Source organism: Bombus vosnesenskii, unplaced genomic scaffold, assembly GCF_011952255.1.
Source record: "Bombus vosnesenskii isolate JDL3184/JDL3185 unplaced genomic scaffold, Bvos_JDL3184-5_v1.1 scf7180000014824, whole genome shotgun sequence".
NCBI lineage: Eukaryota > Metazoa > Arthropoda > Insecta > Hymenoptera > Apidae > Bombus > Bombus vosnesenskii.
The window spans coordinates 240,749-265,921 of NW_022883669.1; the positions used below are offsets into that span (position 1 = coordinate 240,749).

Genomic DNA, 25,173 nt, shown 5'->3' on the forward strand with positions numbered 1-25,173 from the left:
TTCCTAACGAAAAGGAGAAAGTATAAACAGAGAAACTATAATCAGAGTAAACGATAAAACGATTAAACGATAAAATAAAAAGGAAGAAACTAATCAATTTACGAAGAAACGATATTATAGGCGAATATAATTCGTTGTACTTGAAAAATATATAATTATATACGCAGACGTTAAAAATATACTGTTGTATAGTTGTACGGTGATCCATGTTTAAAGAGATTATCGAACAGAAGAAAGTTTGTTTTCATTGTTATTACTGGAAATAGAAGAGAAATATTAGCAGGGAAAAGAAGAAATCTTGAAAAGGAAGAAGAGTCTTTACGGATAGAGGTGATTATTTATTTAGTATAAAATATCTAATATTTTATACGATGGTAACTTATTTATTGCATTATTTTATTCTTCGTTATAGATTTGATCGTGTAATAGTGTTCTTTAAATTATTTTATTATTCGCATCTCGGGAATGCCATTTTCCCGATTCTTTTTTACAATAATTTTTAATGAAAATCAATCGAATAATCGAGGCATCGTAATTCTTTTAATAAAAAATGTTTTCTTCTGATTCAACGTATCTTCTTGTTAATCCTATTTTTGTTAAAACAAAGCTTCGTTTAAAGCGATAAATTTATAATTGCCGTTGCCTCGATTGCAAACTTATAAATATGTTAAACGAATACAAAATCAATATGTGAAATTTTTATACACATTCGTAATCGATAATCATGACTTGTAAAGAACAATTATACATATATTGAAATTTTATTACCACGAACGATAATTACGAGCAATTAATAAAATGCGTATCGCGAAAATTCCTATTCTATTATTAACATTGAAATATTCCGTTGTCATAAGCTTGGATTTCTCGTCATTAAAAATTCACTCCCCCGTTTAAAAACGTAATCACAAAACGTATGCCAAGATGTGAAACTTGAAACATGATGGAATTGTGTCCACGTTAAAAGTTTACCCTGCCTCGTCATACGACAACCATCTAATCATTTAATCACTTTGCGTCAGTCTGAGCTTTAGAATACCTTCACGTGGGGGAGGATGCTGCACTGAATTGCGAGGCCAAGGCGACACCAAAATGAATTTGGAAGTGGAACTTATCGCTGGGGTGATTAGGGGTGGACCACCCCCTAAAAATTTGCCCGCACCGAGGCTCATTAAAATCTTCATCGCTGGAGAACGGAATGGTCTTATCTGCTAATCACATTCTTTTATCGATATTCTCACTTGCTTATGTCTGTTCCCTCTTAAATGACACGTTTTTCTTTCAATACAGTTACTTACGTTTTAATATCGCCACACATCGTTGTCTTTGTATTTGTTGCTTTACACAATTTTTGCCCTAACTCAAACGTTTAATTGTACGATCAGAGATTTGTATTTGACGAATAATTTGAAGGAGAGCAAAGAATAGGGTGAAATTTAGAATAGATTTTCTTGGAAAAGTAGAATTCGTTTTCTTTAATCGTACGATCAGAGATTTGTATTTGACAAATAATTTGAAGGAGAGCAAAGAATCGGGTGAAAAGGTTTTGTTGAAAAAGCAGCAGCGGAAAAATGTGTCATTTAAAAGGTACGTTTATTTGTAACGCGTGTATCCTCGTCGTTAATTCATCAGGCACCAATGTTTCAAAGATAAATTATATTTATATATTTATAAATAATCATTCTTCTCTTTTAAAATTCCCATTTATTTGCTTAACACAGAAATGAAACGTTTTTAATTCATAGAATTTGTTAATGGGTTTTTAAACGAGGAAAGAAGAAGAGAAAAACGTTCGCAGCAACTCTGGTCGAGTTTAATTAACAATTTCGATCACGTTTCTAACAATCTTTTTTAAATGGTTAATGTAGCTGCAAACAGTAAACGAGAAAGGTGGAAACAAGGGAATATGATTATTTCAAATTCTTTCATTCCAATATTGTATTAAACGAGAGAAAAGAAGCTAAATAGGAAAAGAAAAATGTTTGTTGGAAATATCTTTGGTGTCTGTTGGGTTAAACCAATACGAAACGCTTCGTTTGTTAATTTATGAAATAAATCGTGCAATATACGTTGGCGTGCATATTTATTTCTGTGAATCGATGTGACCAATTAATTATTTTCTCAGTTCGTGTGTTCGTCTTGTGATATGCTTGTGTAGCTGTCGATTTTTCTTCACAATTATTTATCAAACCTGTCTGTCGAAAGGGGCTACGTAAACCTTGGCAAGATAATAAAATACAAATTTTCAAAATCATATATTTTCATTCGAAATATCTAAGAGTAAATCTATCTAAACGTCGTGACTTTTTACATCGAATTTCATCTAACAATAAAACTTAGAAATAAATACTTTCTCAATAAATAAATCTCAATAAATACTCAATAAATAAATCTCAATAAAAACTCAATAAATAAATAAGTACTTTCATTATCATTTATTTATCGAGTTTATTTTGTTCCATTTATTAAATTTTATTTATTAACTTATCGTTATTATTGTGTGATTAAGGCGATTGACGAATTTAATATTTAATTCTTATGAAGATATAAAAATATGCAACTCATAGGTATACGTAGCCCACATCAATTTGCTTGCGTTTTAGACGACGAATGCGTTTCTCTGTGTACACATACACGTTATTTCCTTTCGATGTCTGTATACTTGTCACGAATGTTGAATGTATTATACATATACGTACATGTATATACACTGGTGTGCAAAAGTACATGGATAAACAAATTCATAACGCTCTTCTGTTGAAAAAACCGGAATCATAGAAATTGCATTTCATTCTTTTAGTTAAGCACATGTTTTATAAAAGCAAACATAACACTGTTGTATTTAATAAATACTATTTGTTATTACATGTGTATGTGTTATTACATGTGCACAATATGTAAGGGTGCCCTCAGACAATTAATAATATTGTCAATGTTTCAAGGTTCTCACATCATTCTATGATATTGACGATACTGTATTAACAATACATATTGATCCTTTTAGTTCAGAGTGTTCAAATATTGACGATATACAGAGTGTTCACGGTATTAGTTCCCAGCGTTTTTCTTGTAAACGATAGGTATGAGGGGAAAGTGAAACCGAGCTGAGAAGAGAGGTGAAACCGAGGAAAGATAAACGCTCGAAAGTGAACTACACACACGCGGTAATATCTTTTTCTCAAGTGCAAGAACGCACGTGTATCTCGCAGTTGCACTGCTCTTTTATAAATGGGAACTTTCCTCTTATTTTGCATACGTGGAATCCTCTCGTCGTTCTATGAGAACAAGTGTCAGGGTAACGTGATTAACAGGTCACTGATTAACGTGAAAGATATTTTATATATACATATAATGCAATACAATGAAATACAATGCAATATAATGAAATTGTACAATACAATGTACAATATAATGAAATTATACGATACAATATAAAATATAATGAAATTAGTAGTAGAATATTATGAAATACAAGGAAAGACATAACGCAATAGCGCATTTTGTATTTATGAACAATGTAATGAAATTGTACAATACAATATACAGTATAATGAAATTATACGATACAATATACAATATAATGAAATTATACGGTACAATATACAATATAATGAAATTAGTAGTAGAATATTATGAAATACAGGGAAAGACATAACGCAATAGCGCATTTTGTATTTATGTTTTCTTTGTCTTGCGTATGATAAATTCTATCAAATTATAGTTGAAATATCTTTTAAACTAACCAGCTATCGACCATGATTACCCTGAGAATTTCTTTCGTAGAACAATCAGATTGTTCAGTGTATGTGAAAAAAGAAGAAAATTTCTATTTGAAAAATTTGCTTATTTCCTGCAATTTGCTTTTATTCGAACTAGTAACGTGACGTGATCTATCCTGTATATCGATAGTCTGACGGCTCTTTAACATGCCAAAATGAAGTGTTGGAGAGAAAATGATGGAAAACTTTTGCACCACACTGTATATTCTGCACGCATGAACCGGTGAAGGCAACGAGGGGAAATTAATAAACTTTGTTAATCGCTGAATAAACCAGTTTGTCGATCCGTTCACTTGTTTGTCTGTTTGTAAAATTGTCCATTTTTCCCTGCCAGTGCTTTCATTCGATGTTCCCACCTACTTTATTATCGTTTTATTTTATCGCACTCTTCCTTAGTTCTATTACATGGGTTGAGCTACGAAAACTATTCTGTGCAAAGCTGTTTCAATAAACGTGGATCTGCGAGATGCTTCTTTAAAGAGTTATCGCCGGAGAATTCCCGGTTTTTCAGGATCGTTGAGCTTTTACGTGCGGAGAAAATGAAAGAATGATGTCCAGGAGTATAAAGACCATAAAGAAAAAATTCTGTTCTCTACCAGCGAAGAAATAAATCTCGAAGATATTCTCTTTGCTTTTCGTAAAAATTGGCTTGTTCCATTTAACAAAGAAATTAAATTTATTGCACAGGGATAAAAGAATCGCAGGGATAAAGTCTCGCAGATATTTTATAATTGATTTTTATATTAATTTACTTAGCTGCACTTTTTATGATCTTCGCCACTAGACGAACGAATATGATCATCTTCAGAATTAAAAATCGAATTTTCTATTTGGGGAGAATCGAAAGCTTTATCAAATTGTTCCAAGTAAAATTATACCAGCATATGCTTCTTATCGATGTTTCTGCTTCGATATCTGTTGCACATTCTTTTTTTCCTTTTTGGGTCACGCCGTTATAACGCTTTTCCTTTGTTTCTAATATTTCCAGAATTTATCGAAGAAAGGAAGCAATTATTGGAACTTGTCGGGCCTGAACTGCAATCGATTTACGACGACATGGGAATCGAGGTACGAGAAACAGTGGAATTTCCTTCATGAATTTTCCTTTGTAGCTCGTTAAACTCGAAAATTTAACTCAGTCAACGTTCCTTTGTAGCTTTTACTACTTTTTCCCAGCTAATAGTTTAGAGCTGTTTTATTCAAAATTCACTTAAAATCAGCGTTGATTTGATCTAAAGTAAATCGTAACGAAACATATTATTTTCTGGAAAAATCTGCGAAGGTTTCAAATAATACAAATTTTGTATTTTACTACGTTAAAGGTATTTCATTCTGAAATACTGTTTATTATAATAGAATAGTAATAATAATATTTATCTATTTATTTGTACATCCGATTCCATCTTTCACGCGGCTGATTCCTTTCCTCAGTACACATTTTCTTATTTTATTTATTATAGTTATTCCTCAGCTTTACAGTATACATAAAATTAGTATACAGATAATGATAATATAATATGCTTGTATATGCTTGAACATAATATCAATATAAAGCATAAGTAGCATAAAGTAGTATAATAATATTCAATTGTCCTTGTGAATGTCGCTGGATATTTATTTCTTAAAGGGGTGTCCTGAATTACAATGTTCCAAAACTGCGTTTTTTGCGATTTTTTTTAAAAGGGAAAGAAAGAAATGAAGTTATTGAATTTTGAGGTATGGTTTTATATATATTTAACGAATACAAAAACATTTCTTTTTAAGTAAAAAAGAAAATTATAGCAGATTTCTAAGTCTATTTAATAGGTTGCAGTCTTCAATCGACGGGAAAGATCCAGCTCGTAATTTTTGACTGAATCAAAAGACCAAAAAAGGATTAAATTATTATATATTTTTCTTCTGGGTGAACTAAACAACGGTAGAAAAAAATGTGAAATTAAAAATTTTGGCGGGTTTAAAGAAAATGTGTTTAAAAAAAAATAAATTTTGGGGTGCTATAGCAATTATTTAAATAAACTTTTTTCTGCCTTTGTTTGGTTCACCCAGAAGAAAAATATACAATAATTTAATCCTTTTTTGGTCTTTCGTTTCAGTCAAAAATTACGAGCTGGATCTTTCACGCCGATTGAACACTGCAGCCCATGAAATAGACTTAGAAATCTGCTATAATTTCTTTTTTACTTTAAAAAAAATTTTTTTGTGTTCGTTAAATATATATAAAACCATACCTCGAAATTCAATAACTTCGTTTCTTTCTTTCCCTCCTAAAAAAAAATCACAAAGAAACGCTGTTTTAGAACATTCCAATTCAAGACACCCCTTTAATGTCGTTACTATGAAATTCTTAATAAAATTAATTAAAGTCTTCGCTCGTCTTTAATTTATTTTCTGTTCTTTATTTGCATGTTCGAACCACTGGTTAAAAAATCGAAACACTATAGGTCCTGCTGGTGGATATGCAATACGCAACGAATGTGAATCCCGATAGAAATCCGTATTTAGCTGAACACTTTTTCGACGAAATACACGCCGCTTATCAACACTCGAGGGGTTGTTTCTTATTGGTAAGCTTTTGTCAACGATAATTTCCAAAGAAAAAATTTCTTCGTTTCCTGCAGAAATTTTATTTGAGACAGAGAAAGGAAGAGTTATTATTTTCCTTTTTTTTTTCTTCTTCTTCTTTTCTACGAATCTCATTCCATCTAAGTAACATTTTCGCATTGCAATCGATACCTTTTGAACGAAATTATAATTAAATGAAATACCTCGCTTTCGTTTGAAGCTACTAATCGGTGACGAGTACAACGTAGGATGGGTGCCAACGAAGCTCGCTTGCGGAACGTACGATGTTCTTTCCAGTCACTGCGACAATATGCAAGAGTACTACGAACGCGACAGCAATGATTGCTACGTTCTAAAGGCTGGCAGGCAAGTAGTTACCTTTTACTATGCCGTTGCATTGAAGTGGAATGCGCGGTTGGCGAAGGCGTGAGCGAGGACAATAAAAAAAGGAAAGCTGCTCTTATTACTCCGAGTTGACCCACAATTTCCACTCTCTTCGTTCGCTTTCTTCTTTTCTTCTCCTTTTCCCCCTATTTCCTTATTTCTCGCGTTATGAGCTAATAAAATGAGCTAATAAATAGTAAGTTTCGTTGGATATGATTTTACTTGCAGAACATTCGACTATGCCCGAGTGATAACAGAGAACAGAGAATAACAGAGGTAACAGTTTTAGAATCAAAGGGAAGATTCTGATATTGGTAGAAGCGATCTAACAGATGGAGGCGAAGCTCGATGAATCCAAGTTCCTATCGCGCAAATCTGAAATCCTCTTTCACGTGTCAACAAACCTTCGTCAACTCTATTCTGCGTGAAAGTTAGTCCGATAACTTCGTTTCGACTCCGACTGCCTCGTACCGATCGCGATTCCACTACCTTTACGATAACGTAGCTGATACTATAGTTGAGAAAGTTAGGAACATCAGAGTTCAGGAACCATATATATTAGGTCATCCCATAAGTTCGTGCCGTTTTTCGAACGGTTATATATGTTAAGATCGTTTACATACCTTTCGGTTTCATGGAAAAATGTAATCCCCCTCTCGTTGTACAACTTCTTGCCATTTTTCTGGTAGGGCCATTATTCCGTCTCGATAAAAGTTCTCTTGTTTTTCTTTCAAATAATTTTCTAAGCTATTTTTCAGAATGTCGATATTTTCAAATTTTTTTACCTACTAAAAAGTGTTGTAATGCTCTGAACAGGTGGTAATCGGATGGGGCAATGTCTGGGGAATATGGGGGATGTGGTAAAATTTCCCAATTAAATTCAGACAATTTTTTTCTAACGCTTTTCGCGACATGCGGTCTAGCGTTGTCGCGATGGAAGATAACGTTGTTCCTATTCGCTAAACCTGGTCGTTTTTCAGCTAGCGCTTCCCTTAATTTTTCTAACTGAGTGCAATATTTGTCTGAACTAATGGTATCACTTGGTGATTTTTCGACAAGATCCCGAATTTTATGTTCGTCTGTCTGAGGAGGACGCCCGGAGCGTTCCTCGTCTTCTAAATAGAAATTCCCAGCTCTAAAACGTTGCAACCACTTCCTACAGGTGCGAGATGAAAACGCATTTTCTCCGTAAACAGCACATATGTTTTTCGTGGCAATTGTTACAGAACTTCCTTTCCGAAATTCATATAACACGAGACGTCGAAAATGGATACGCACTTCACTCATGAGTTTTTACCGTTAGAAGTCACTGTGTTCGCTATATTACGATTTTATAGCCACGAAAATCTGCTCTAGCCTGTTCTCGATCAACTAAGCTCAAGTGCATTGGTCCCTTATCGCCGTATGTTTATAAATCGACACATGAAACGTATACACAAAAGTCGGCACGAACTTATGGGATGACCTAATAGATTCGAGAATTTCATTTTTAGTCGAACAGTTTGATGAAAATTCAGCGACCCCTTGAATTTGATGCTCAGCCTATGTTTATTATTTTATAATATTTATGGAATCACTTGACAAATATAATACAATCGCCATTACGCGATTTTTACAAAGGTTTCGCCTTTTCCTTTTTATTTTCACCCTAACTAATTCTTTTTGCCAAGCTCGCTTCGTACTTTCCCTTTTAATAGGCTTCTCGTTTGCCTTTTGTCGGCTCAGTTTTCGCATCCGCCCGAGATTTCCCTGTCACCTTCAACTCACTTTTTCATCCGTTCCAATTTTCATCCCTCCCTTTCTTTCTTTCCTCTTTTCCCCCCCAGTCGTTCCCTTCTCCGCTTTTCTAAAGCTTCCACAATTACTTTTGTCTCGGCTGTTCTTTCACTGAATTCCTGCCGCTTTCTACTGGAAATAATACGCTCGTACCATTAGCTTCAACCGGCGATTCCATCGAACAAACGAATAATTTTGATAGAGAAGGGTACAGAAGTTCACGCTGGTACTTTGTCCCGCGTAGCTCCGCGATATCCTTCGCCAAGTTTTGGCAAATTTTATCTGAAACGCAGATAGAAGATAGAAATGTGAAATAGCAATGTGAAAAATAATGGAAAATTGAATATAGTAGATATTTGATATTAAAATATTGGAATATCGTCTACGTTGGAAACAATGAATTAACAGATTAGGAACAGCGGAAGACGATTGGCAGAATTCGGAACCGACCATAAGGCTGGCATTGAAGAAGGCTGCTGAAGCTGCAATTTCGCAGCAATGTGATGACGAAGAAATTAAGAATATATTGAAGAGCACCGCGGAGAGACAGCTGGAGTACGCTTTGAGTAAGCTACCGATAACGATATTTTCAAAACATTAACATATATTTGTTCGATTGCTCCGGTCTGCATTGAATTAGGATCACATACTTCCCATTGTATTGGAGATTTTAATGTGATTTTATTTTACGTGTACAAGCGAGTCCAAATTTTTCATTGAAATTCAGTTTATTAAAAAAAAAAAAAAAAAAACAAAGAAAGAAAAGAAGAAGAACACCGCAAGATCAAAATGTTCATCGTTGCTTCCTATACACCTAGGTATAGGACATCTGTTAGGCGAATGTTGAATTCCATCAGAGGAAAATGTTGTATGCTGTAACCCAGGCCCGGTCGTCAGGACATTGACAAAGGAGAATGTTCTGTGAAATTGCTGAGCGACAACGTTACGACACACATCCTAACGAATGTTGCTTCGGATATCCCGTAGCACCAGCTTATTCACTGGATGAAATGACTCGATGATTGGACCTTGCCCGGAGACAGCACTTGTCCCTGATGGAATGCTTCACTTGCCTGATGGATGGCTTGAAGTTACAGAAAGCAGCCATCGCACAACTTGCTGTATTTTTTTCAAATAAAACTTGAGTTTCATTGGGAAATTTGGATTACCCGTTTGCACATCTGATAAATAAATGAATGAAAATTTTAATTTGTTTCAATAAAGATGATTTGACGCGAGATATTCTACTAAAACACCCACCTGCTGTTAACATAATTCGTCAGAAAATACATCTCTGCCACGGGATTCCTTTTCCATCCTCTGTCACCCTAAAACAATTGTTTCCAGAGCTGGACGAAACAGGCGATGGTGTAATAGCCGTGACACGTTCGTGGAAAGGCAAGAAGGCTGCCAGAGCAGTGTGTTCGTTGACGTCCTTGGTGAACAGTCGTCTCCCACCTGACAATATAATCAACGTTGAAGTGGATCAAAAACAAGGTGGCATTAATCCTGACAATAGGTCGCACAAGGGCTACCTGGCTCATCTTTGTCGCCTTGTGACGAATCGCGTGCAGAATTTGGTGAACGCCTCCATCGAGGCGGACCCGGAAATTAAAAGCAAGAAGAAGATGGTGCAGGAGATCTACGCGGAGAGTTTGATGCATTTAGCGCTTCTCAGGCAAATTACGCCTTGCGAGGATAACGAGAACGTGGAGAAGATCAAGGAGTTTTTGATAGCTGGTGAGATTAATGATAACGATTTTGACGTTTAATTATGAACAATGGTTCGTGCGCATGTCGATTGGCTTTGATTTAATTTTGATATCATAGTTTGATGAATTCGCTGAAACGAAATTCAAATGTAATTCATTACCAGCGAATTAAGTTTTAATTTATTCCGCTATACCTGCGCAAGACTTCTAAAGCGACAGAATTTTTTAACGCTGAACGTAACGGCAGAGATTTTAACTGAAACGTTTAATTCGTCGTCTGGATGCCTCCGCTATCCGGAGACATAATCCTTTGAACGTTTGAGAATATTAAAGGCAGAGGCACGTGCACGATTCCTCGCCAGAACACTTTGATGTCTGTTTATTAAAGCAACAGCTCCCCTAATACACTTTTCTGCCTATTAATTTCTATCTTATAAGGCAGTTTGCTTTGAACAGATTTCTGAATTACAGTAAAAAAAAGTACAAAACCAAGAGGATCGTATTTTATGTAGCTTGGCAAGTTGCTTGAATGAGAAAATTAATCGTCGAAAGGATGATCATTCTATAAACGAAATCGTTTTAGCAAAAGTGCATCTATTTACCTTTGACAAGCTATTTTTTTATATTTAACAGGTAAATCGCAGAAACACGGTCCGATATTGATAAAGGGTAGCAGGTATTCTGGAAAGTCATCGTTATTGTCGCGAATCTATGCGGATGCCTCTTCCTGGTTGGATTGCACCACGTTCAAAGTGGTTCGACTCTGTGCTTCCACTCCTCGATCAGCGTACAGTCTCGAGCTACTTCGAGTGCTCTGTCAACATGTAGGTTTTCTTTCTGGTTTATTGGATGGGAATCTTCCTAAAGACGCCTCGTTTGATCCGCTTTACCTGAACAATTGGCTGGGCCAAATTCTGAGGCGCATCGAAGAGCAACCGATGATGGAGCAACTGGTGATTCTTCTCGACGATCTTCATCGATTGCATCCTCTTGACTGCGATATCGTCGCTGCTCTGTCTTGGTTGCCATTGAATCTTCCACCAGGTAACGTGTAATTGCCATTGCTAGAATTTCTAAGCGATGGTCACAGTTTCAAATATATCGTTATATAACGATAATACGTACAGTATACGATATATATGTCGGGTTATCATTAGGATTTAAGGCGCGTAACGATTCTTCGTTTGAATTAGCCATTGTTTTACGAAACAGGGAATATATTTACGCGAATAAACAAGATTTTACAAAATATTATGAATAATGAGTTTAATAAATGATAAGTTTAACTATTAATTAGATTAAAGAATAATAAGTTTAACGAACAATAAGAGGAACGAATAATATGTCTTACGAATAATAAATTTAACGAATAATGAGATTAACGATCGATAGGTTTCACGAATAATGAATTTAATTAACGCTATTAACAATGTTCCGGGGTTCAAACGAATCCACGGTCAACGGGATAACTCTTTACTATAAAAATACGATTGCTGAGATACTCGGTAAATTGCTCGATGTATCACTTTCCAAGGCGATCACACGAACGAATATCCGATGAAAATCTTTTTCGCTATACGACTGCATTTGTTTGTTATATGCTCGCTGGAGGCATCGAGAAGGTTCCAATCGTCGTTGCTAGGCAGTTTCTGCCAAGAGTTTGTTGTATACTCTTTGGAAGCATCGAGAAAGATCCAAACGCCGTTGCTAGGCAGTTTCTGTCTGGAGATCGATTCCTAATACAACATGTGTCCCATTATATCGACATCTCCAAAGTACAATTCTATGTGATTTCTAGGGGGAACGATACAACCGATCCACACCTTCGTCAGGCAAAACGTTTATCCCGTGACCGTGGCTACGTTCGGCGACCAGTTGTCACCTCGAACCCACTTTCGCTTTCACAAATATCGAACAATTACAAATGACAATTGCTTAATTACAGTTATGATAAAATCTAGGCTAAAGCATTAGAAGGCTTCCTCAAAATTGCAAAGGGAAGGCTCCGGTTTTCCTTTCATCTCCGACATATAAATAAACAAGAAAGCAAACAACAAACATTGCAAAGTATAAAACGAAACGTACTTTGTTCATCCACTTTAGGAGTGCACTTAATCGTGACTACGGCTCTTCCACCGGAAGTGCTGCGTCTCACCCCAATACAAAAAGAAAGACTACGCAGCAATGAGATTTTAATCGAACTGCAAGATTCGGGTACGGATTTCCACGAGACAGAGAACGTTTTCGACACGTTGGAGAAGTTGATAGGTGAAAACGCGGCTAACAGAATCGGTGCCATTTTGGCTTCCACGGAGTATGGTTTGTCCGAAACGGAGATTCTTGAGGTGATCATGCCAACCGGAGGCGACGGGCCGCTATTTCTAAACGAAGGGCAGTTCAATTTTGGCAGCTGGTGCTTGGTGAGGAGAACCTTCAACGAATATCTCAAGGTAAGTCTGGTTGAAATTTCTGGCAGAAAATTTAGGAAAGAAATCCTTTCCAAAAAGTTAAACGTCTCGACTCGATAATCTTCGAAGATCTTGTTCTTATTTCGAAACTGGCAGAAGAATCCACAAATCCATCAATTCGCTATTCACAGGTTCGCGTAATGGGCGGAAGGCTGCTTTTCTCCTGGCGTTATCCGATTCGCGACTTAGCCCGAAAAAGGTACTTCCCCAATCAGGAAACATTGAAAAGCTACCACGGCGAGTTGGCAAATCTCTTCTTCTCCGAAGATTTCGAAGACAAGGATGACAAATCATCCCCCGAAGAGGAAACTCCGAAGAAAGAGACGCCTTTCCAGAGCAGACCGAGGTCGCAAGACACAGCGTACAATATGAGACACGTGGAAGAGGCTTGGTTACATTTATTGAGAGCCGGCGACGTAGAAAAGTTAAAGAAATTGGCAGTCTGCGCGTTCGATTTCCTCTTAGCAAGCGTGCAAATGATTTCTGTTAGTTATTTGAGGTGTGTTCTCGAGCATTCGAGGAAGTATCTGCTGGAGAGAGATTTGGAATTGGTTTATTATACAGTGAGAAAGTCCAGTGACATTTTGACGAGAGATCCTCTTCAACTTGGCGCGCAGCTGATCTGTTGGCTTAGACCTGTGGCTGAAGATGGCGGAGATTTGGTGAGAAATAGCTGACAGTGTAATTATGTACTTGAAGCAAAATATTCTAATTCGAAATGGCAATAACACTAATTACTGCAAGATTGTTTGATCATAAACAGAAGAAAATTGTGTGATTGAAGGTCAGCAGAATGGTTACGGCAGCGATGGCATGGTGCGATGGTTATACAGCGCCATTATTGGTGCCATTAAATGGCTGGCTCCAACCGCCTCTACCTCTTCAAATTCGTACTTTGTCTTGTCCGCAAGGTGTGAAACTCGTCGAAGCTGCTCCTTCGGGACAGCACGTTATCATTATCCCTTTCCAGGGAGACGCTCAATTATGGCACGTGATGTCTGGGCAATTGGTTCATACTTTTAAAGGTAACTATTTAATTGCTAGTAGCTCACGAAAATATTCGAATTCTTAGCAGAGAATATATTTCTAAATATATTGTATGCGTTAAATGGCAAACAATTTACATTGTAACGTTAATTCGAGCCCTTTGCAAGAGAATAAATTTGTTTCTTTTAAGAAGATTAGCATAGCCTCTAAAGCTTAAAAGTTCTCGCGAGGGAAAAGGAGAAGCAACGATGAAAACTCGTCACTTTATATTCAGTTTGGTAATTTGCTGTGAAAAAGCCTTGTTACGCCACGAGGGTTACCACAGGCTGTATTTTCTAACCGTCGCTCGCGGTCCTACAACGTCGCAGACGGATCGTCGCGGCTGCCCGGCGAACAAACATTGTAGTGGCAAGCGCATGGTTTATTAAGCAGGACGATCTCCAGAAACGTCCACTCGTGGCCGTTATTTTACTTTGCGTAAAAGAATGTGGCGTGATCCGAACGTAGTGGGGGTCGCCTTCCAGAAAAAACGAAAATAATCGAAGGGAGTTCAGTTCCTTCTGACCAGTCAAACATGACACTTTGACAAATCTGACGAGCAAACGAATTTATCTAGAGATATCGCAAAGTCGAGTCAAATTTCTGTAACATCTTCATCATATTATTGTAAAATATATTGTTCTATGTTAACCTGTTTGTTACGACCGTTCGCGGAGAGACGCGGTCGCGAGGAAAACGCGTCAGCGAGAGGCGTAAATTCTCGCTACGATTCGGCGAATCGACGCCGCGAAGTAGTCGTTCCCCTGTTTCGGTTAAGATAACAGAGGTGGTTAAATGAATATGACACAGTAGAGTAAGTTATATTTCACCGTTTATTCCAACAACTTATAACGAAGGCAGTTACGCTGTTACGTATGTACGAGATGAATGAGTGACTGATCTGCGGGTGTGTATACCCGGTGGAAGGATTTTGACCGTTCGAAGGATGTAAAATCAGTACTGTCTTGGGAGACGATGCTGTCTCGGAGGAAAGCTAAGGATGGGTGTGTCTAGCGCACGGGACCATCGAATTTGTTGGTGACGATTTTAGTTAGGAGAGCGAGGGAGTAGGCTTCGTTGTTAATTGGTTAAACGAAGGGTCTTAACCGCCCTCGAGAGAAAGTGGTTAGTGGGAGGAAAGTTGCAGCGTACGTGAGAAAAACTAACTTTCCCTTGTCCAGCCGTGGTAGACAATAGTCTTTAGAAATTCTTCGGAAATAGACGTTTGTTTGGTTTGAAGGACCTTTACTAGGAAATCTATGAGATTTATGGAAGGTACTTGAGACTGTTGAGGGTACGCAGTGAGTATCCGAAGACATCTGGTTGCCATCTTGCCCGCGGTGTGTGGCCTCGGCTAGGTAGAGTGTTACGCGACGTAACACTGTTAATACAGTGTTACATTCATTAAACCACCTCTGTTATCCTAGCCGAAACAGGGGAACGACTATTTCGCGGCGTCGATTAACATAATCGTAGCGAGAATTTACGCCTCTCGCTGACGCGTTCTTCTAGCGACCGCGTCTCTCCGCGAATGGTCCTAACAAGCCTCCTTTGTACGTTGTCCCTGAATCTGTATTTCACGAGCATTTAAATAGCAGCGTCGCTTTAATATGCAATTGAAAATAGGTCAGCTTTTGTGAGAATATAGTTGAAAATAATCCAGCTAACGTATATGATACTTTAAGTGCCATTTTAAGCACGCGATATTGCTATGGTATTTTCGCTTTTTCACAAAACGACGAACATGGAATTTAATACAAGTCTCTGATATATCGATCATGCGAAATAATTATTCTCGTTTCAATATGCGGTATCAGCCCGCCAAAGTCAAATATCAAACAAACAGATTTTTATGTTCAACTTGATATTTTATGAGAAATATTTTTCATTTCAGGGCACTCAAATCCAATTTCATGTTTAGCCGTGACACAGCATTCGCAATATCTACTGACAGGCTCTGAAGACACTTCAATTATAGTATGGGATATGAAAGAGCTGACCTTGAAGTTAAGAATCCAAGAACACATTGCCCCAGTTCTGTGCTTGACGTCCGCGCTCAAGAATTCAGTGATTGTCAGGTTCATAGTTTTATCGTGTAGTAATAATAAGATATCAAAAACGCTTTCTTCCATAATCTTGATTAAAAAAGGTAACCGGAAAAATGGGAAAAGATTTCAATCTTCTCCGAGTACTTCTTATTTGTATTAATTATAGATTGTTCTATAAGTTATTTCGTTTCGTATTTATCAACTAACGCCAAACCTTTCGCTTTCCATTAGCGGTGGCGAAGACTCGAGAATAATCGTCACCAGTCTCCTAACCGGCGATGTTCTCATCAAAGTGGACCACCACAGAGGGCCAGTAAAGTCCATTCGCGTCGATTCTGCGGGAGAAATTCTGGTTTCCGGTTCTTCCGACTGTACAGTCTGCTTATGGTGTCTAGAAAGATTCACATTGTTAAAAAGCATCGTTTTACCATCCGCCGTGACTGTGCTCGACGTATCGGCCGATTCGGTGTTCCTATTGGCAGCCTGCGAAGATCAGAAATTATATTTGAGATCTCTGGCCACGGGAACTGAGGTCCACACGTTGAGAGGTCATCAAGGTGAAGTGAAAAGTATCTGCTTGGCGAAAGATTGCAGAAGAGCCATTGCTGGAGGAGCGAAGGGAAAGGTTTCCGTTTTCGATATGCACAGTGGACGATTGACGAGAACGTTGCTGGCGAATCCTTCGGCGGATGTTACCGCCGTCAAGGTAAATTACAGATTTCGTATTTATGATTTTATATTAATAAAAAAAGGTAGAATGGAAAATGAGTAAACATTTATTGAAATTGGAATTAATCGTCGTAGCAAATTACCTTTTCTATTTGCATGTTAAATTACAAGTAGTGAAAGATCAAAATTAATCTTTCATATATAATATAATTTTTCAATTCAATTTTTTGCGAAAAGGTGACGGAGAAGGACGACTTCCTGATAACAGCTTCCGGCGATCGAGTGGCTTACTGGAGTTTCCGTGGCGAGGAGATACACGCTAAACCCGCGAAATTCGTGAAGGAGGTATCGTTGCACCCACACACTGCTCCCATATCTTGTTTGGATATATCCAGGGACGGAGCAATGGCAGTTACCGGTGGAGTCGATTCTCTCGTAAATCTGTGGCAATTGAATACTCACGAATTGCTTTCCACTTTCGAAGGACATATCGCTAGCGTCACCTGCATTGCATTCTCAGCTTCTGGTTTATTTGTTGCTTCTGGTAGGTCTGTAGATAAAATACATTAGAGCCTGCCATACGTATACGTATATGGCAGATACTATAACAAAAATTTCATTTATTTACCTTGTTTGTATGCTTTTTTTGCAATACTAGTTTTGCAAATACTACCATAATTTTGTATTGCCTTTAATACCGAAGAAAAACCCATTTCTTTTTTCAATCAAAATACATTAAAGTACAATAGTTCAATAACCAAGTAACAAAGCATGAAATTGATACAATACAGTAACAAGAAATTAAATTGGAAACAGGTTCTGAGGACAAAACAGTTCGTGTATGGGGTCTGACCTTAGGTTTACTGGTATCGACATTTAGACACCAGGCACCTGTTACTGCAGTCACATCTATGTTTGACGGCCGAAGAATAGTGAGTTCTGATAGAGCTGGTACAATCCGAGTTTGGGCAGCTGATACCGGCACCCTAATCCAATCAGTATGTGGGCCTGGTCGCTGTTTCACTGTTTCTTCCGATATGAGGTACGATACAGTGGCTGTAATTAATAAATTGAGATACTGTTTGTTCGACCAATCGCGGGCAGACGTAGTCGCTAGAAGAGACGTCAACGGGAGTCGTAAATTCCCGTTACGATTATAACAATCGACACCACGACTCGATCGATCCGTTGATTTCCGTTGAGATAATAGGGGTGATTGAGTTTGTATAACACTGCGATTCACAGAATTATAAATTATATATTACCAACACTTAGATTACACTGATGAGCATAGATAGATAGATAATCACTTATCGCACGTAGATAAGGTAGATATTGTAATATCGGTATATATTAAAGGTGTAATTTTGTCCGATTAATTATAATTTATTAATAATGGATTGAAAATACAGATATTAGTTAGACAGAGAAACGATGTTTGATTAACAGGAAAACTAAATGCAACGCTCGTATTTACATCAAATAACTTGACAACTATTTGGTAACTTTCTTTCTCTCTCTCTCTCTCTCTCTCTCTCTCTCTCTCTCACTAGCAACTCTAACGCTCGACAACACTCACAACTCAATTCTAACCACTCTATGCTTCTCGACGTCTCGATCAACTCTGACCCTCGCCAATGCATTCCTGCTCGGTCCTGCGCGCGCACACACACGCACACACACGCACGCACGCACACACGCACACACACGCACGCACGCACACACAGCCGATCTCCAATCAAAGCTATTCTACGATATTACAATATGTACGTTAGAGCAGGGCTCTTATAATTGGATTTAATGTATTAGTGGACGTAGCACTATAAGATATTTAGGTGAGGAAATGTATGCTCGACAATACCGAGACCGACTCTCGCGTTATGCTTAGACTGCCCCGATAGGCGTTAGCGTTAGACTTAGTAATTGACTTTTCCAACGATGTAGAAGAAGTAAAGTTGAGCGACGATGCTGTGTCGGAGGAAAGCTAGTGATGGGTGTGTCTGGCGCACGGGATCATCGGATTTGTTGACGCCATTTTAGGTTAGGAAGCGGGGGCAATATACATTGCCTCGGATTGGACAAACGAAGGTTGGTGGACTAGGAAGGGTCTTAACCCCGCCCTCGATAGAAAGTTGCTATTAGGAAGCATCGTACGTGAGAAAAACTAACTTTCCCGTGTAGCAGATATTTTAGTGAAATTTGCTTTCTTGTATTAATTCTTAATATTTCTCGAGTTTTTTATAATACCAATACAGTCGCCTTGTTTCAATTTTTCCTACAATGATCGTTATTTGAATAATTTATTAACAATAATAATTATAATTATAATAAATTAGCAATTGCGATGTTTTTAGATTTAATTGTCTTCCTCTTTTCTAAATTTCAGATACGCGGTATGCGGAACAGGAGACAATCAATTAAGAATAGTAAGTTTAGGTGTTGGTCCTGAAGAAAAGTACCAAGTGTCGCATTCTCAAGAAATTACTTGTCTAGTAGTTACTCCAGATTCTCAGTCACTGATTACGGGCTCGAGAGACATGAGTTTGAAGGTTTGGCAGCTCGCTGGCGGCAAATTATCTCAGGTTTATACATGTTATAATAATAACTTTAAATTCCTACATTTAATTTAGAAAAATCTTTGGAAATGAAGAAAGTACAACAGATTTTCATTCAGGTCCTCGTTGGTCACACGGATCACGTCACCTGCGTCGCAGTTTCTGTGCTCGACAAATCCATCGTAGTTTCTGGTTCCAAGGATGCGAACCTGATCGTCTGGGACATAAATACTGGCAGCGATCTGCATACCTTAAAAGGCCATTTAGGTTATGTAACCTGCGTAAAATTGTCGTGTGATGGAACTCTAGCAGCGTCTGGAAGCGAAGACAAGAGTTTGATCATTTGGGACACGAAGAAGGGCTGTTCACTGAGCAGCATAATGTTACACGTCCCTGTGTTAGGTGTCGAGGTTGCCACGGATATGTCGAGGCTCGCGTTGCATTTACTCGAACACAAATGCATGCCTATTCTATGTTTGCATAATACTCCAGCGCAGTATGTGAAATTACCGGATTACGTAGCACCTTGGTGCGATACCAGAGATTTGAGACCACCTGGACGGAAGAGACCCAATAAGAGATTATTGAAGAAAGAAGTGTCATTGGATAGCGACACGTGGCATAGGAAATATGGCCATCTCACTTCAGGTATTGCTGACGATGATTACAGTGCATTATATTCAAAATTAAACTATTATATAATTCCAGGAGTTTTAACGTCATCGATAGAGGATGGATTACAACGACGATTCAGCGTAAGCGCTTCCATGGACGAGATCAGCAAAGTTGGATTAACGAGTAGTCCATCCGGTTTAGGACCGGAACAGGCTGCACTCGCCCAGTCCCAACACTTTGATCAACTCGAAGCACTTTGGAATAAACAGTCGCCACCTGCTAGACCTCGTGCTCATGGTAGGACTTTGTCGAAGCAAAGTTCTTTGCAAGCTACGCGAATATCAGATTCTGAGGAAGAAGGTGAGTTTAAGAGAATTATTTAATTTAATTAAGAAAAGCCATTTATTTATTTATGATTATTCGCGCCAGCAAAACTTTTTGCTGCACCGAGGACAGAGATAATAAAATGTCATTAGAAGCTGAAATTGAAATGTTATTTTTTCCCCAGGTGTACCAGACTAAAGCGATACTTTGTTAGAAACTAAACGGACTAAATCCTAATCGTCGTACTTTCTTCTTTTTTCCACTGTCTTTCTAAGTAACAGAGAAGAAAAATAGTAAGTAGGAAAAAAAAAAACACGAAAGGAAAACGTCTCTAAGGTAAAGCTCTAAATTACAAATTTCTCGTGTCTGACGCAATAAACATGAATATATATATATAAAAATATAGGTACACATATGTATATCATTATTAGAGGAGAAATAAATTAACTTTATTTATTTTCATCCCCCATTCCCAACCTTTTTAGGGATCATTTTTAACAAAGATTATAAATAAATTACTTCGATGTACCTTACTTGTATCTGACGAAATTATTGTCTTTTATAAGTGAACAATAAGAATCAGCCATTTTTTGTGCGGAACAGATGTTTATATTTATCATTTTAATTATTAAATTTCATTTAAACAGAAAATATTTTGGTCCTTGTAAATAATTACCCTCTAGTACAAGAGTTGCAGCTAATAGTAATTTAAAATTAGTTTTTCAGTTGTTTTTGATAATAATCCGAAACGATTTGCCATGCTTTTGGCGCCATGAATCCTTCTGGTGGATTTTCCCCGGATTTTGCTAAATCTGAAATAACGGTATATTAATGTTTATTAGTACTGTTTTTTTTTATTATTATTTGGATGTTTCATAGAAATGTTTTTATATAAATCTTGTATTTATTCTAATGCGATATTTCGTGTTTTTAATGCAATTTACATTTATGGTTGACAATTTAATTCATTATTTTTTTTTAGATTTTTTAAAATAAGAAGTGAAATAAGAAATTGTTTTTTAAAATAATTTCGTTACTAATGATTCATTTCTAATGATTTCATTAATAAAATAGGCAAGATAGGATATACAAAGTAATTACAGGAAGATTTAGAAGAAAAAGAAAAGAAACACGTACATGAAAATAATATAACTCACTTCGCATTTTAGTTCCTGATATGAAAATAAAATCTTGCGATCGTTCCGGCTCGAAGAAAGCCATTTTTTTTTTTCTATTGTCGTAAGCTGCCACCCTAAACGGTATGATTTTGAGATTCTGAAGACCCGGTGCCATCGACAGTACCCTCGAGCCGTGCGTTCCATCGTACAGATTTCCTAATTTTACAATTAAAGCGACCGCTGATTTATCACGATAATGAAATATCAGAATTCCTTCGATATAACAATAAAATTACTTCGCACAATAAATCAAGAATAAAAGCGTACGATTTTTAATTTTTTATGCGAGTAATCTTAGGAATCAAGGGACAAGTGAAATTCGTCTTATCAGAATATTACCGTCCGGGGTTTTAGATTTGTCAGGATGCGGCAAACCCGCGGGATCACGACCAACGATGAAGAAATTTGCCCCAGCCATCAATCTTCCTTTGGCGTGCCATTGCACCTAAAATAAAAATCGCAAATTTTAAACAATTCTCAAATTTAAAATATTTATATCTCTTCGAAATACTACGCTTCTCTTATTCCATCAATCTTAATTGTTGATTAATTTTTTAGGGAAATAAATAATACCTCTGTAGGGCCAGCGTAAAGCATCGGGCTTGGAAAAATAGCGAGGATGGTGTCTTCGTGCAATACACCCTCCTCGAGAACACTTTGGTGTTGGTTTATCCGAACTGATAATGGTACGTCGTCTTCTTTCGTCCATCCTCCCAGAGGATGCAGTAGAAGAACTGGTTTCTTACAACCACGTTCCTCCACGAGGTATCTTCTGGTATCCTGGTATTAATTTGAATAATAATTACATTAAAAGAGAAGAAGAATAGGAATTTTTGCGCAGGAAAATGTAAATGTCGTAATTGATTGGATTTATTGGACTTTCTTTAACCCTCAACTAGGTTCTTATCAAGATAATGGAAACTTAATTAATTTTGCTTCGTATCGAACCTCCTTTAAAGCAAATAATTTTATCTCTTATATTATACTTGAAATTTGTTGTTTTCGATGAGAACTAACCCGCATTAAGAGTGCGTGGCCATTGTGAATCGGATTTCTCAACTGGAAGGCGAAAACAGCATCCGCTTCCATTTCTCTGCACTTTTTACGAATTTCGTTTGGCGTGAGCCTGTACTTGTCGAGACCATCGTTCCACTTAATCCTTTCCAGAACTTCTAATTCTCCTCCAACCAGCCAATCACCCGATTCGTGGATCATTCTGACGTAAGGATGTCCAAGGTCGTTTGTACCAAATTCTCTGCTACACCTGTTGCAATGTTTCCGATTTATTTTCACATAAGAGGAGACTAACTACTAACTAGAAATAATAATTTACTGAAAAAACATAATCGAACCTTTCTTCTTTTCGGTGAGCGAAAAATTCTGGTCTCCTCAGAATTGCGATATCTTGACCGTTGTACTTCAAGGTCAGTGCCGGTGCTGTAGTATAGTTTTCCTTCTGCTCTGTGCTAACCGGAAGCACGATTGGTATCGATTGATTAATCACGTCCCCATTTTGTTCGATAGTTTTGAAGTGTTGACACTTGAAAATAACATACACACACGCACATTTTATTTGTTATCTCGTTAGAAAAATCTATCTCTATTCTACAACTTTTTACCTTTACAAACTTAGTGTTTCATAATTAATATCGTCCAAAGATAGAACTCGTTTCTCTATGCTTAAATCTCATGCAATTCGTTAATCAAATTTTAATTACGCACCTGCAAATATTGGTACTCCCTCATGAAACCTGTGAGCGGAGTAGCCCAACCTTCAGCGAGTACTTGAACCCATTGCAAGTCAACCTTACTGATGTTGATACCTTAAATTGAGCATATTGATTTGAGGAATTAGGCAATTATCAAGTACTATATATCAAATGGAAATTGTTTACATAAAAGCTTATCTCTTTGTCAATTGGAAACATCAATTTGGAAAAGAACTTTCTCTATCTTATCTGTGTGTATCGTGGCAATTTATGAATATTTGATGTTTCGCATGTGAATTATTTTAGCCGGAAATGTTTACGTGCCACAACATTCTATGACACCTCCAAATCTTTATATTTTCGTAATTTCGTAAGCAAATTACATGATGTCAGAAATAAAGAACCATCCACGTGTTTTTTAGCCACAGCGTAGTAGTCACTTGCTTGTCCAATCAACAAAAGACAAGAAAAAGTGGAATTATTTTGCAAACCAAGGCAATAATTAAAATGCAAAATACAGAATTAAGTGAGAAAACATTTGCAACGTACTCGGAAGATTCTCCGCCTCTTTTCTCGCCTCCTCTATCTTCCTCTCCTCGACGAACAGTTCCTGAACCTGATCTCGAGTCTTGGGAAGAATTCCCTGGGTCCTCAACAACTCGATCACCATTCTCGTCGAGGTCTGCAAATTATGAAATTCCGTATCCACGATGAGATCAGGAGTTTTGGGCGTTTCATATTCCTGGCCGATGCCTGTGAAGCTTTTAATCATTCCTTTTCTAGCTTTCTCGTAGAGGCCTTTCACGTCTCTGACTTCGCACGTCTTCACGGAAGCTTTCACGAAGATCTCGAAGAACTTCAAGTTAAAATCTTCGTGTATCTTCCTCGCCAGCCTCCTGTCCGCCTCGAAGGGCGAAACGAGGCTGCAAATGGTGATCATACCGCAATCAGAGAACAATTTTGCTACTTCAGCAGCTCTTCGCACGTTCTCTTCGCGATCTTCTTTCGAGAAGCCCAGGTTCCGGTTTAATCCGTGACGAAGATTATCGCCGTCCAGGCTGTAGGCTGGCAGTCCCTGCAAAAGCAAGTTTATATGATCCTGAAGCGTTAAAAAATTGAGGTCCGATCGAGAATCTGGCAATTTGCAAGTTTCGAGATATGGCAATTTGAGAATTTCGAACTTTAGAGCAAAAAGTTTACTTGAGAAACCAGGTAATTTTCCAGCTCGAACGAGATGGACGTCTTGCCAGCACCGGACAGCCCTGTCAACCAAATCGTACAGCCACAAAATTCTTTGAATTTTCCATAGGCTTCCCCTCGTCTCTCCCTCGACACGTGGTGTATTTGTTTGATCACATTCGTCGCGAGAACCTGCAAATATTTCAACGCGGGACGTTTCAAAGCGACGTATCTTTTATTTGCTGTTTGAAATTTTCAAGTAAATTAGGAGATCAATACACTTTATCCGATTTAGAGTCATCGAAATATTACTGAAAATAATTAATTCGACGGTTGATTATTTTACATACGACTGGATAAATCATTAAAAATACGTGTGTTATTATACCCGATTATTCTTCTGTGTATTTCGATTTTCCATCGAAGATTTCGTATATATCCCCATTATACGGAATATTTGATCATTAAGTTTCGTGCAACGATAAGGATCTTATAAAATACTCGACGATTGATTCTACTGTTTTTAAATGTCCACTGTGCAACGATCTATTCGACCAATTCGTTTCTCCGCGAATGAGATAAATTCAACTTAATAGCGACATCTAAAATAGAGGCAATGGCGCCGATCGAATGTTCGATTTTCTTATTCGATAAAGAACACTATCGATTGCTATCTATCCAGGCGTGTAGTTCTGCATCGACTACGCGGCTGTCGAGCATTTCTGTCCAGCGAGTTCCGTCAAACGAGAAAGTGAAAAGGAAAGCTGGATCGGGTGGGGATCGGAGAATTTCTCGCTCTACGTAAGATATTTCTCCGAGGAAATGAGCATTTTAGGAAGCTCATCGAATTTTAGCTACGTATTAAGGTGGATATAACGTACACGTAATTGAAGTTTAAGGCAGCCTACGCTATCGAGCCTCGAGGTTTCCACATTTAACAGGTAATCCTCTTCATTTATTATTTATTTATTTCTTATTTCTTATTTAATACTACATTTTGTCAGAAGCCTAATATACGACGTGAAACTGTCAGGAATATCATATTGAAAAATGTCAAAGGTACAGAAGCACAAAGTACGTAATTCGATGAAATTCTGAATGAATGTAAGTTGCGTGCGCATAGATATGGCGCTTCGTAGACGCGTGTCTATGTGTAAGAAGCAGAAGTAGCGAGTTCAGTTTGCCCGAA

General features: G+C 37.5%; 2 protein-coding genes across 2 annotated transcripts; one reads left to right on the forward strand and one right to left on the reverse strand.

Moving 5' to 3' along the window:
- Window positions 1-34: 34 nt before the first annotated feature.
- On the forward strand, window positions 35-20,219 carry LOC117240643 (NACHT domain- and WD repeat-containing protein 1-like). Its single transcript, XM_033506659.1, has 19 exons — window positions 35-330; window positions 1,023-1,201; window positions 4,768-4,847; window positions 6,221-6,343; window positions 6,562-6,707; window positions 8,910-9,067; window positions 9,849-10,241; window positions 10,847-11,257; window positions 12,317-12,663; window positions 12,813-13,343; window positions 13,466-13,706; window positions 15,602-15,785; window positions 15,987-16,461; window positions 16,662-16,968; window positions 17,241-17,466; window positions 18,811-19,006; window positions 19,099-19,627; window positions 19,688-19,954; window positions 20,103-20,219. Exons 2-19 carry the CDS (start codon window positions 1,093-1,095, stop codon window positions 20,114-20,116), a joined length of 4,737 nt encoding a protein of 1,578 aa, XP_033362550.1. The 5' UTR covers window positions 35-330; window positions 1,023-1,092; the 3' UTR covers window positions 20,117-20,219.
- Window positions 20,220-20,339: 120 nt separating this feature from the next.
- LOC117240644 (bifunctional 3'-phosphoadenosine 5'-phosphosulfate synthase 2-like) lies at window positions 20,340-24,525 on the reverse strand. Its single transcript, XM_033506660.1, has 10 exons — window positions 24,373-24,525; window positions 24,006-24,176; window positions 23,355-23,880; window positions 22,819-22,919; window positions 22,449-22,636; window positions 22,114-22,360; window positions 21,670-21,876; window positions 21,436-21,541; window positions 21,076-21,252; window positions 20,340-20,730 (listed from the first exon to the last, which is right to left on the reverse strand). The coding sequence occupies exons 1-10, from the start codon at window positions 24,427-24,429 to the stop codon at window positions 20,633-20,635; spliced, it is 1,878 nt and encodes a 625-aa protein (XP_033362551.1). The 5' UTR covers window positions 24,430-24,525; the 3' UTR covers window positions 20,340-20,632.
- Between the last annotated feature and the right edge of the window lie 648 nt (window positions 24,526-25,173).